This window comes from Macrobrachium nipponense, chromosome 4 (genome assembly GCF_015104395.2).
Source record: "Macrobrachium nipponense isolate FS-2020 chromosome 4, ASM1510439v2, whole genome shotgun sequence".
NCBI lineage: Eukaryota > Metazoa > Arthropoda > Malacostraca > Decapoda > Palaemonidae > Macrobrachium > Macrobrachium nipponense.
The window spans coordinates 140196715-140209597 of record NC_061100.1 but is presented as its reverse complement, the minus strand read 5'-3'; the positions used below and the strand labels follow the sequence as shown (position 1 = coordinate 140209597).

Here is a 12883-nt window from a genome sequence, read left to right as displayed (position 1 = left end):
ATCGTTCATGCTTTGATGACGGTAAACGTTCTTGGTTTTTACGCCAAGAAAGAAGAAGAATGGTAAACATCGTAGCTGTTTTGGAGATTCGTTTACTCTCACACTTTGTAATGTTTCCTACTAATAATGTTCTTATGCAAAATATTCATCAGAAAATACAATGAAAGTAATTTTATTTAGAATACTTTTTTAAACATAATTTTCTGGAGGTTTGTTTTTTTATTTCTGCCAACCTTAATTTGTTACCATTTATATGAACGTTACCAACATAATACTAGAGTAATAGACGTTCGTTCATTGCCATTTCGTAATAGTAGTGTTGTTCTCAAGAAAAGTGTAATACCTTTACGCCATAGAACGTGAGACTGTCTTCTAATTGTATTAAGTTACTGGTTGCCAATATGATACATTTAGCGGAGTACTATTATTATTATAATTAAGATCATAGTAGCTATTACTAGGCAGACAGGTTACTGGAATCAGAAACCTCTACCACCTACTACCTACCTAGGGTACCTATAGGTAGTACCTAGTAGGTAGTACTCTAACTAGGTAGCTACTAACTGCCGACTACCACTTGGTACCTAAATAGTAGGTAACTATCAGCCGGCCGGCATGTGAGTTATACCTTGCCGAACGGCGGTATGGGGCTATTATACCTAGTGTAATTTAGACTACCTATGCTTGGCCCATCCTGGACCAGTGAGATAGAGGTCCCTATTAGTAGGTAGTAGGTACTACCTAGGTAGTAGTAATGGTAGAGTTAGGTAGCCAATAGGCTACCTAGCTAGTAGGCTATACAAGGTATAAACAATTGATTGATAGCTAGATAGCTACTCCTACATATTTACCAATATTTCAAATTACCTAGGTAGTAGCTAGTAGTGCTAGGCTATTTAGCCTATAGGTAGGTGGCCACGGGTAGAGTGCAGAGTAAGTGGTCACAAATTATACTACTACCTACTTGCGGGTCCAAGAGTCCATTCCAGTCACTTCCGAGGTTAGGTTAGGAAAGGTAATTTCATAGATCTAAGGGTACTTATCCGCGGCGGCCTAGACTATGGCAGTTGCGGTTTTTCTATGCAGTTTTACCTACTGAATAAGAATTTAAAGTAATATTTATTCGGACGACTGTAATTAAACCCCCCGGGGACAGTACTAAACACGGCGAAATACATTGGACGGCCCCCAATCCCTAGTGGATGTCGTATTTGCGATTACGTTCCTTGCAGTCCGTGCGGACTGCTTCTGTAGAAATACCGGTAATTTTGCTTTACTTAATATTTCCTCTGAAATGCTTACAAATCCTGGACTACAGTAAACCTGACCCCTTACCTTGCATTCGCTCTAGAGCTTCATAACAGTAGGCTATCGCCTAGGCTATGCCTAAAGTGAACTACCTACAGGTAGTAAAAAATGTGTAACAGTCAGTTAATCTACTGATTCAGACCGGAGGCACCAAAAATCCTGTTCCCCTCTGGTGTCCCTCCGTACTTGCCCCGTTAAAGGGGTAGTGTTGTCACTGCACCTCATGCAGTGCACTGTAGACATTACTTAAGGTTCTTTGCAGTGTTCCTTTGGCCCCCTACCTGCAACAACTTTTCATTCCATGTATTGCACCTTACTCTTTCCTAACAATTGTTTCATGGTGCAGTTGCAAGGTTTTTCTCCGGTTACCTACACCTTTACCTAAACCCTTTTTACTTTCGATTTTCTTTGCATCTGAATGACTTCATAGGTCACAGCATTTTGATTTGCCATAAATTTTATATTCTATTCTTCCATACTTGCTTTGTAGTAATAAATAGTCAAAACATAAGATACAAGGCAAAGAGATAAATGCTAATTATGACACACTAATTTTTAACTTTAAATTAATACATATACTATGATTTAGGGTAGCCTAACCAGGTCTATGCCATTGGAAAATCCAGAATGTTAGTGTTAGACAACCCCCTTAAAAAAAATTTGCTCACCTTAAGGGGCCCGGCCGGCTAATGCCGTTTTTTAACGACAGGACTTTGACATTCATACCACTTAATAAGGTGACTTGGGACATCTCCAAACCGCATATGATTTTCGCCTCTGACCTTCGGTTTTGTGACGCCAGGGCGATTTATCCCGAAAATAATCACTTTTCAAATTCTATCTCCTCCCTTGATATTTAATATTAAGACCTGGGATTACTACCATATATAGACCTGATGTAGACCTCCAATCAAATGGAGAGTTTTTTTTCTAAAAGTCATTTTTTTGCTAGATATGAATTTTTCAATATGGTAAAAAAATAAACCTATAAATCACGAGAAAAAAATTTATAAAAAAAAAGACGAAACACAAATTGGAAAAAAGGGCTCTATTTGATTGTTCTATAATGTCTTTCTGAGTTATATACCAAATTCCAATGTTATAGCTTTAAAACTAAGTGAGAAGATAGACTTTGAAGGTCAATAAGTATAGTTTTGAGATACGGGCGTTCAAAGTTTTCCTTCGTATTTCTATAAAGACAATGTTAATAAATAATGATTATTATGAATGTATATTTCTTTTTTGTGTATTAATAAACCAAAACTATTTTATTTATCATAATTTAATCATAAATGATGATCCCTTTGCTCATATATCGTAGCCTGGGGCACTGCTTGAGGCAAGATGGGGCACTCCTTCCTACGTAACCCCCTCTCCCCCCTTCACTAACTCAGCTTATTACAGCGAATTTTCTTCTTCTGTATGTTAGCGAGATGTTTTCCTTGTATTTTCCTCTTTGGCATGATGACATTCTTGCCGAAACAAAGATAAACAAACATAAATACAAGAGAATGTCAGAGGTGAAACTCGAAGGTGTACTCTCTTTTTACAAAGACAATTTAATAAATCATGATTATTATGAATTTCATAGTCCATTTTGGGTATTAAAAAAAAAAAAAACCAAAAACTATGTTATTTATCATAAATGAAGATCTCTTTGCTCAAAGATCGTAGCCTTGGGCATAGTGTGACGTGTGCTGTCAGGCAAGAAGGGGGCGTTACTAAGCAACCCTCCCCTTTCTCTTCACTAACTACGCGTATATTATGATAATCTGTAATAATGCTTGTGCGATTTTTCTTCGTCTGCATGTTAGCGAGATGTTTTCCTTGTCTTTTCCTCATTGGCATGATGAACTTCTTGCCGAAACATACATAAACATACGTGAAAGCAAGCGAAAGTCACGAGGTGAAACTCGAACGTGTAATCTACTTGAAGTCTATGGTCGCACTGATTCATGGTTGAACCAGACCAGACCAGATACTCGCTTCCTGGCGGAGCCACGGAATCTTCTACAGACATGGCCATTTTCTCACAATTTCTTTGCCAATAATTATCAAAATTTACGTTTACAGAAGAAATATTGCATTTTCTTGTACGGATGAATGTTTTAGGCTTATTGAGTTATGTTTACTAATTACCTTGTAACTACGAAAGTAAGAGGAATTTTGACGAAATATTTCGTATACGTATTCTCAATTGCCATATGAAGCTCCATGAATTTTTTCATGACTTTGCATTTTTCACCCTATACCACTGTATATAGGTGTTCCGGCCGGCCCCCTTAACAATAAAGTAAAAAACAATGTGTATACAGTGAGGAAAACATAAAGTATAACCAAAGTATTTGGGGTGAAATTAATATATAGCTCATGTATTTGGCCAGAAATCAAGATATAATACCCATACCCTACTGACAACCTTGTGGTAGGGCTGTAAGAATACTACCACCGTAGGTCCTGCGAGTCGAAAAGGCAACTAAAAGGACAGCTGCTGCCTTGCAGTCGTAAATTTTTTTGTAAAAAGCTAGGCCCACTGCCAATAACTGTGGAAACTGCTGCCTTGCAGTCTTACTTTTTAGTAAAAGGCTAGGCCCATTGCCAATAATTATGGAAACTGCTGCTTTGCAGTCTTACTTTTTAGTAAAAGGCTAGGCCCGCCACCAATAACTGTAGAAACTGCTGCCTCACAGTCTTACTTTTTAGTAAAAGGCTAGGCCCACTGCCAATACGTAACAGAGGAAACTGCTGCCTTGCAGTCTTACTTTTTAGTAAAAGGCTAGGCCCACTGCCAATAACTGTGGAAACTGCTACCTTCAGTCTTACTTATTAGTAAAATGCTAGGCCCACTGCCAATAATTGTGGAAACTGCTGCCTTGCAGTCTTACTTTTTAGTAAATGGCTAGGCCCACTGCCAATAATTGTGGAAACTGCTGCCTTGCAGTCTTAATTTTTAGTAAATGGCTAGGCCCACTGCCAATAATTGTAGAAACTGCTGCCTTGCAGTCTTACTTTTTAGTAAAAGCCTAGGCCCACTGCCAATAACTGAGGAAACTGCTGCCTTGCAGTCTGTCTTATTAGTAAAAGACTAGGCCCACTGCCAATAACTGTGGGAACTGCTGCCTTCAGTCTTACTTATTAGTAAAAGGCTAGGCCCACTGCCAATAATTGTGGAAACTGCTGCCTTGCAAGTGGACTTCTTAGTCAAGGGCGAGGCCCACCGCTGATAACTGTGGTTGATGACAGCAAGGGCATGCGGTCGTAAAAGCCCCTTTTTCAAATGATAAACCTTGCTCGATGTTGTAAGGAGAGGCACATCAGTGAAAGAAAAAGACCCATACCCTACTGATTATCCATGCAAAGTCCATTAATTTCATAAAAATTCAGTCTAGGATTTAGTCAAGTCTAGATTATAATATTAACCCTTTGACACCATGTGGAAATGCATAACCGGAAATGGCAAGTGGGAGACCAAAAGGCCCAAAAAGACCAATTTTAATTTTGTGCACATATTGCTTTGGATGTTTTGCCACAAGACATTTCACCATGTGTCCCTTTGTGCTTTTTACTGTTATTTTATGTAAAACAAATTCAAAATTGTTTAGGAGTATTCTGAACTGTCATGGTGTCTCAGGGGTTCATATTTATTATTGTTAGATAAATCACTTCAGGTATTATTATTACCATCAGAAATAGGAGGATCCTTTCCAGGTCCACTGTAGAATAAATTGACAGGTAGTGATGATATGACGAGGTCAGTTTTATCGAGGGATGTGTTGAACTGGGAAAAAAATTGGTACACAAAATGCTAGGTGGGGTACCAAATGATCCCCATGAAGATTGCTTCTGTAAATCTCTTAGATTATGTATAGTATTTTTTTCAAACTTTGCTTCCCTATAAAATGGCCAAGTATATAAACGCACTAATGGATGGCCAGATCCCTAAAACAATAAGTGGCCAAATGGCATGTTGTTATTATAAATAATATTAGAAATAATTTTTTAGCAATCCAACCCCATCAGGTTTATGATGGATTAGCTGGCATAATTTTTTAAATGTATGGCTAGCGCATGGCTACTTAGGATTTTTTATATCAGTTCAGCAGGTTTCAAGTCCTTGTCTGAAATGCTCACTTTTTCTTCACCTATACTACACTGAAGACATCTCTGTGCTGCTAAATCCCTATGATGGTTATTGAAGTATCTTCCCCCTTCAGTTGACTGTCTGATTTACAAATCTGGCTTTGCTTTTGACTGGGGGTCTTCAGTAAACTTTGTTAGAAAACAGTATGAAGATGAACTGATGAAAATTAGTGACTGAAATGTAGAAATGTGTCGAATTTTTTTTTAGCAATGTAACAAAGATTTCCTGTTGTGAGCTTTAAATGAGTACTTGCATAATTCTTAAAGATTTAAAAGAAATGCTGTACGTAGTATTTTATATGTTTTTCTTTCTAGGTGGAAGTCAATGCTTCGGATGTATTCTCCTAATAATGTTAGAATTAGTCTGTTGAATTTTCAAAGGTACTTTGAAACGTCATCTTGTCTCAGCGCTCAAAGGTTATCCAAGGTAAGAATATGAGTGATATGTTGTTTTGGTTTCTGTAAGTATGTATAGTAAATTATACTGTAACATCATTCATACTGTGTCTACCTGTCTATTAATTTCTGAAAATCTTATACAAAATTACTGAAGTAATTTTGTTCTAACAGGAATACAAATTGTTGCCAATCATTTAGGAGTATGAACACAAGTTGGAGTTGGTTGTTGAAAACTTGGTAACAAGGTAGTTAATAGGTGGAGATGGGGGTGGGCTGTGCGGTGAGTGAGGGAGTATCCCACATTCACAGACTGTTACACTCACTTTTCTTTTTGCCACAGTAGAGAACAGACATGCTGCATTCGTATGCCCCTACTTGGTGGTTTAGAACTTTGAGTGTTTTGATGATTATTTCCTCATTGCCATTTAGTTGTGTTGTTGCCTTGCTGTTTGCTTTTTATCTAAGTGGAGAAAAAAAACATGAGCAACTATATTGTGAGGGACATGACTGTTCCTGTGAAAATTTCATGTTGCCTGTAACGGCTGACCCTCACTCTTTGAGCTTCTTGCAAAAGGTAATCCTGTTCTAGATGTTCTCTTTGCAGTAAATGTGCTGTTTGGAATATGCCTCAGTGGGTTAGGTTTGGGAAGTGGAAGACCAAAGATAAAAGATGTTCACCAGTTGTGTTTGGGGCAGGGGGTTAGAAATACCTACAGCAGAGGTGGACAACCTTTTAAGCATCAAGACCTATCGTATGTTTTCAAGACGAGCAACAAACATTCTTTTTTCGTAATCATTTTTTAATAGTAGATTAATTTAGTTTATATTTCCATTATATAATAACTAAACCTTTTAAGTACTGAACACCAAGATTTTAGTATTAATATGAATTTTGATATCAGATGTCATATGTTGACAAAAACTTGGAAATGTAAAGTAGGAACATATTGCTTTGTAAGTTTTTATTTTATTTTCTTAAGAGACATACTCTGTGTTATGTTAAGTGTTGGGCATTTTTGTCTACTGGCACCCTTGCAGTTTAATGAAATTTTAATTATTTATAAATGTTTAATTATGAAACATGCTGCATCAGTGCTCGCGAGTACTCAGTTCACTTCCCCTGAAGAGCACTGTCAGACCATCAAAGAGCAGGAGGGTGCTCGCGAGCAACAGGTTGCCCACATCTGCCTTACAGTGATTCTGTGAACCCTTTGAGTTCCTTCCTACCTCCATCCTTCATTCCTTTTCCTTTTGTGATTGCTCCCTTCTAGGCTTAATATTTCTGGTCATGATCTTTCGTCAGGGGATAAAGCAGTTTCTGGGAGGTGCTCCTTCAGCAGCTGTCTCAATCTTAGACATTCCAAATACTGTTAAATCCACCATTGCTGCTTAACTACCTACAGAAGATCTGGCATACCTTCAATGCTCTAGGTAGTCATTCTTTCATGGCCTTCCTCGATAACCTGGCAGAGAAGGTCCTGTCACCTGAGCATTCTGCATGTAAGCGTCAACCCCCGGTATTTGCTGGGGATGGATACCACAGCCCCCGGCGAATACTTGACACCCCTCTAAAAATGCTTATAACTACCTATTTTGATAGTGCAAACGCCAATAAACCTCAAAAAATGCTTATACCTGAGGTTGTTCCTACATGTAATTCAAACCCTCGGTCCTTTACATAAGGAATTACTTTCAGCGTAGTCTGTGATTCAGTCGTAAGAGAATAACAACAAGGTAGTTAGGCAGTAAGTGCTTGTCCAATAGTCGAGAGTCCCGCCCGACCGGACGTAAACATTTCACTTTGCTTTCGGCCACCGTTGTGCGCATACATTCTCTCTGCCCGCCTCTGTAGTGAGAATTGTGAGATTGTTCCTTTTCCGTTTGCTTTTTTTGGTTTATGAGTGTCTGTGTCTTGTTTGCTTTCTTTTTAAGATGCAAACCCAAAACTTGGATAAGCCTCTTCGCCCCCATTTGCGCAACGCATTTTCCCTGGAGTGGGGGCCAGAAAATGCGGAGGTTTCCGCTCAAAAATGGATGTGGATCCTCACGCCCTCTGCGCTAAGTGCCGATGGCGTGAGTGTAATAAAGACAATCCTTAGTGACTAGCCAAATACTGTACGTACTTCATGCTTGCCCAGCTTGCTTGAATGTGTCATGTATATCTTTCCTTTCGAGTTATCATTTCCATTGGCCTTCAAGGTGCATCTCAGCTCCCAGTTCTGCACATCAGTCATGACCTACAGTGAGTTGGCAAAATCCATCTCACTCCCTCAGGCCTACCAATGTCAGCTACACTAAGCTAGTTTTGCCCATAGGCTAAAGTGGTTCTATGGGTTATAGCCATCACCATACACTAGTGACATTCTTTGATCTACAAAGGAGAACTAGATCTAGTACTTTGGTGTCATAGCAGGGAATTCTTCATAGGAGAAGACATTGTTTCTCATAACAAGTATCACACCATCACTGAAATCCTCGTACAACTCTACAACATGCTTTATTTTACTCTCTTAAGCAACTTGTCTTTACTCAAAATTACCCATAGAATTACCGTGCTTGGGTCCTTACGTGTCTTAGTCAAGTTCTCCCTTGTATCCGCTAGATTTTGTCCAGTATTTTGGGCTTCAGCAGTTTGAGCCTGACATCTGGATTGTGATGTGAATAGATATTAGTGATGGGACTGTGGTGAACAAAAAAAATTGTATAAAACAAAACTTTTTTTCAAACAAACCCATCACTCATAATGATTTCCTGTCACCCAACCCTGCTATGCAAAAACTGCAGGTTCTGGGACAATTGAAGGCATGAATATGGGCATATACAAGTGATGGGGTTGTATGAGTACATTTTTTTTTTTACAAAGATTTAGTTTTTGATATAAGAGAATTTAGAGCCATATTGAAATTGAACGTGGATTTTGATGACATGCAAATTGTTATTTTCAAAGAAACTATATTGGTATCTTGATTTTATTTTTTTCAGAAAAAAGAAAAGAATAGGATTATTGACCCTGATGAAGAAAAGTGTAATTGTGTTGGTCCACCTGATCCTATATCAAATTTGAGAGTTATAAAATATTATGTTCCATCTGATGAGACCCAGCTGGAGAGAAGATATCGCCTGGCCCAGCAAGCAACACATGAATTTAACCAGAAATTTTGGGCAGATCATAATGAAAAATTTAAAAAGGTAATAGAAAAAATTTGTACTTTATACTGTAACTTTACTAAAAGTAAAATCTCCACATATATACACAATAATTGTGAAGACTTGTGTAAACAACAGAATGCAAGGAGAGAAGAGTAAGACTTGAGAGAATCCCCAGTACCTTCAGTGCCTCTACTACATTTTAGGCATCCGGAAATGATGTATTTCAAGCCTCTATCTAGCATGACTCAATTGTATGCTTGGTTTGTTTCTAAAAATCCTACAAAATTGAAACCTTGTACTATTCTGTGTTCTTTGATATCTTGAGAAAACCTTAAAGTTTATAGGAACTTGGGTCCTTGGCATACAACAGTTCCAAGAGCTCTCCTGGTACTCTCAAGTATCCTACTGACTTTTACGTACATCATCTCTAGTAACGATTGTCAAGTTTATTAGAGCCTTGGTCCTTAATATCCAACAGTTTCCAAGAGCTTTCCTAACCCCTAAAACCTGGGATATTTAGTAACTTGGTCTCTTGCCAAGCAATGATTCTGACTTACAAGCTAATGCATACAAGCACATATAGTATATTATGTACCGTATATACTCGGGTATCATGCGACTTTTGAAGACCTAATTTTGGAGCTAATTTCAAGGGGGTCACATCATACATGAGATATAAAATTCGAGTATGTAATAATCACATATTAGTATCGTATGATAAAATACAAACATAATGGATATGCATTTTTTCCATGGATCTTTTAAAGTTATGCTTTACTTCACTGCATCCAATATTATATGTATTTTCTTATTACTTTTTGTATTATAAAATACAAACATAGCAATCAGTGTTTTGGTTTGAAAATCAGCTGAGGGTGATTGCGAGGTAAGTTTGTTTTACTGTATTGAATGCAAATCAGAGCAACTTTCTTGATTCTAGTTAGTGCAAATGAATCTCAAGATACTCTATTTATATGGGACATGGTTATTTTACATTATACGAAGTGTTTTCTAAGTAAAAATATCACTTAAAAATCTATTGTTTGCGAACGAAATTTAGTGATACGTATTTTGTTAGTAGATGGCACTGAGGGCATGTTTATTGCATAAACAAAAATCAACAGATTTCGTTCAATATTTTCACTTGATCTCATCAGAATACTAGGAGCTTTACGCATTTATCTTTTATTGGAGTGAAAACAGTAAAATGTGTTCTCTCATGCCCCATAGTTTTGATTAAAACACGTTCCTCTCAAATTTTGTTTGCGGTCGAGTTTGATGGCACCTTACCGAAGTTTATGAGAGTTTCATCCACGTTGCCGATGCACGATAATAGTCATTAGCGGATCAACATTCTTTCCTCATCTTCAGCTAAAACTTACAGATTAAATTTCACAGTATATGCCCTTGCCAATCTTTTCTCCATAGCAAGTAAGGATATGGTAATGTAAAAATATATCAGTCCAATTCTCCTTGATGTCATTTGTAACAGAACTATGGTAATTTTTACTGTCGTAGGATGGTTGAAGTGCAAGCAAAAAGGCTGTTGTTATCAGATTTGGTTCATAGCAAATCAGCTGTTTCTGGCTGTATGCATTTTCAAAACAAGTATATCATTACTAACGATACTTTCAGCATTCGCTTTTACTTTTTTAAACTTAACTACAAGATGGGATAGATAAAGAGATGGAGGAAAAGAGGTTAGCCTAACTAAAAAATGGAATAGATAAAGAGGAGGAAAAGAGGTTAGCCTATTGTTATTTGGTCTCATAAATTGAACTGGCATGATGCGTGAGATACGTTATAAAATAATTTTTTAAGGGTGAAAATTTACCGGTCGCATGATATGTGAGATTGCGTGTTACATGAGTATACATATACGGTATATTATGCGGAACAGGGTTCTGATGAAACAAAATTTTTTTTATAACATACAACAGGTTTCTTCATACTGAGCTGTACGTTGTATATTGAGCACTCTTGGCCCATTCCAACTTATACAAAATACAAGAATAATTTGAGAATCCAGGTGGTGATGAGGTCATGCAAGTTATTTTTTCTTTCTGAGAATAATCTAAGAGTCTGGAAAATTATGTTCAGGCTATATATATGATTTGTTGTGTGGGGAAAAACTTTTATAGTAAATATAAAACTTTCTGTATTACAGATGAAGGCAGCGTTTATCAAGATGAAACTGAACGAAAAATATGGTGACTGTGAAAAGGATAAGAAGACACTCTCTGCTGATGAAATGTCCCAATTTTATAAAAGCTTTCTGGATGACCACAGACTAACACACAAGCAGTACAATAACGAATGGTACAAGAGAAATATTAATAATCTTGTTTTAGCTACAAGAGTTTGGCTTGAACAAACTTTAAAGACAAGACGAAGATGAATGTTTATTTAGAGGTAGAAGTAATATGAAATTTATTGTCCAACACAACACTACCATAATTGATGCTGCAGCTAATATTGTGCACTACTACAGTTGTTAATACAAGTAGTCAAATAAAATTTATCTCTGGGACAACTTGTCATAGAAGAATTTCTCTTGTTAGAAAAGCTTTCAGATTATAATCTCAGGGGTTCAATGTATTTTTAGGTTTTTTTAACTCTTAATGAGTACCTGCACTGTCAAGCAATTAGTATGGAAGAAACTACCTTCTGTTTTTGTTTCTAAGTAATTTTAGTAGTAAAACAGAACACATGGTTATACTATTTTCATAATAACTGGACTGTATATCCCAGAAGTAGTGCTGAATTCAGCAGACAAAGCAGTTGGAATTTTGGTGATTTCAAATCTGAACAAACTTGAATAGCGACAGAAGTTTGCAGATGTTCAACTTCACTGTATGTTATTGGAAAGAAGTATGACACTTTTGGTCTTGAACCACAAAACCAGAATTGTTTTGATATAAAGTGTGATTTACAGGATTGAAGAAAAGATTTAGGGGCTTACACACAGAATTTTAATAATGCACTGAGCATATTAGGTAAATCACTCCCTTGAAATAGCCTTGTTTTGGTTTCAAGAGGTTGACTGTATCTCTCATACCAGAAAGACCCTCTCTTTAGGAGGGGAACAATCTTGTTACTATCACAATAAAAATGCTCTTTTTTTTTATTTTCTGTATATATAAACATGCATCAGCTGGGCCACATATCAGGGTTAGAATTAATCTTGATTCATCTAAGCAATTAAAATATTTTGTTTTTTGTGGAACTAGGGATTTACATCCTGTTTTTAGTAAGTTAACTAAGACTTAAGAATTCATCAACTCTTTCTTTTTTCACTAAATTTATTTTATAAAGAAATTAAATGTTCTTCGTCAAATAACTTGAACTTCCAAAATAAAAGTGTTAGGAATTAGTATGCCAGAACATTTGCTTATGATGTTGTCTCAACCAAAAGCAAAAATAAATAGCCTTTGTCAAATTACTTGAACTTCTGAACTAAAATAGTATATGATTTCCTGAAGAGGTGTTGAGAATTAGTATGCCAGAATGTTTTCTTATGATGTGTGCCAGTGCATCCCAGGATTTCTCAAACTTAATTTTGTTTATGATCCATATACAAAATGGTTGACAGACACAGGTGACTGCAACATTATTTATGCTTTGACTATAATTAACATGATTTTATTGCTGCCTATATATTTGGACAAAATTACAAACAAGGCTGAGTGCTAGGTTACAAAGGAATGATAATGAAACTTTATATTTGTTGGCTGTGGCATAGCATGGTATTGGGCTTTACTCTTCGGTTAATCATTCAGAATATGGTCATGTTTTATCTATCACAAATTGTTATTGTTCCTTCATTTTGGCTTTTAATTAAAGAGAACCCAAGATCCAGGAGGTGCAGTACACCTTATACACAAAT

At 36.8% G+C, this 12883-nt stretch overlaps 1 protein-coding gene across 1 annotated transcript; it reads left to right on the top strand.

Annotated features, from left to right (window-relative positions):
* On the top strand, window positions 1-12324 carry LOC135211234 (cytochrome c oxidase assembly factor 8-like). Its single transcript, XM_064244495.1, has 4 exons — window positions 1-62; window positions 5764-5875; window positions 8830-9036; window positions 11165-12324. Exons 1-4 carry the CDS (start codon window positions 16-18, stop codon window positions 11393-11395), a joined length of 597 nt encoding a protein of 198 aa, XP_064100565.1. The 5' UTR covers window positions 1-15; the 3' UTR covers window positions 11396-12324.
* Window positions 12325-12883: the final 559 nt, after the last annotated feature.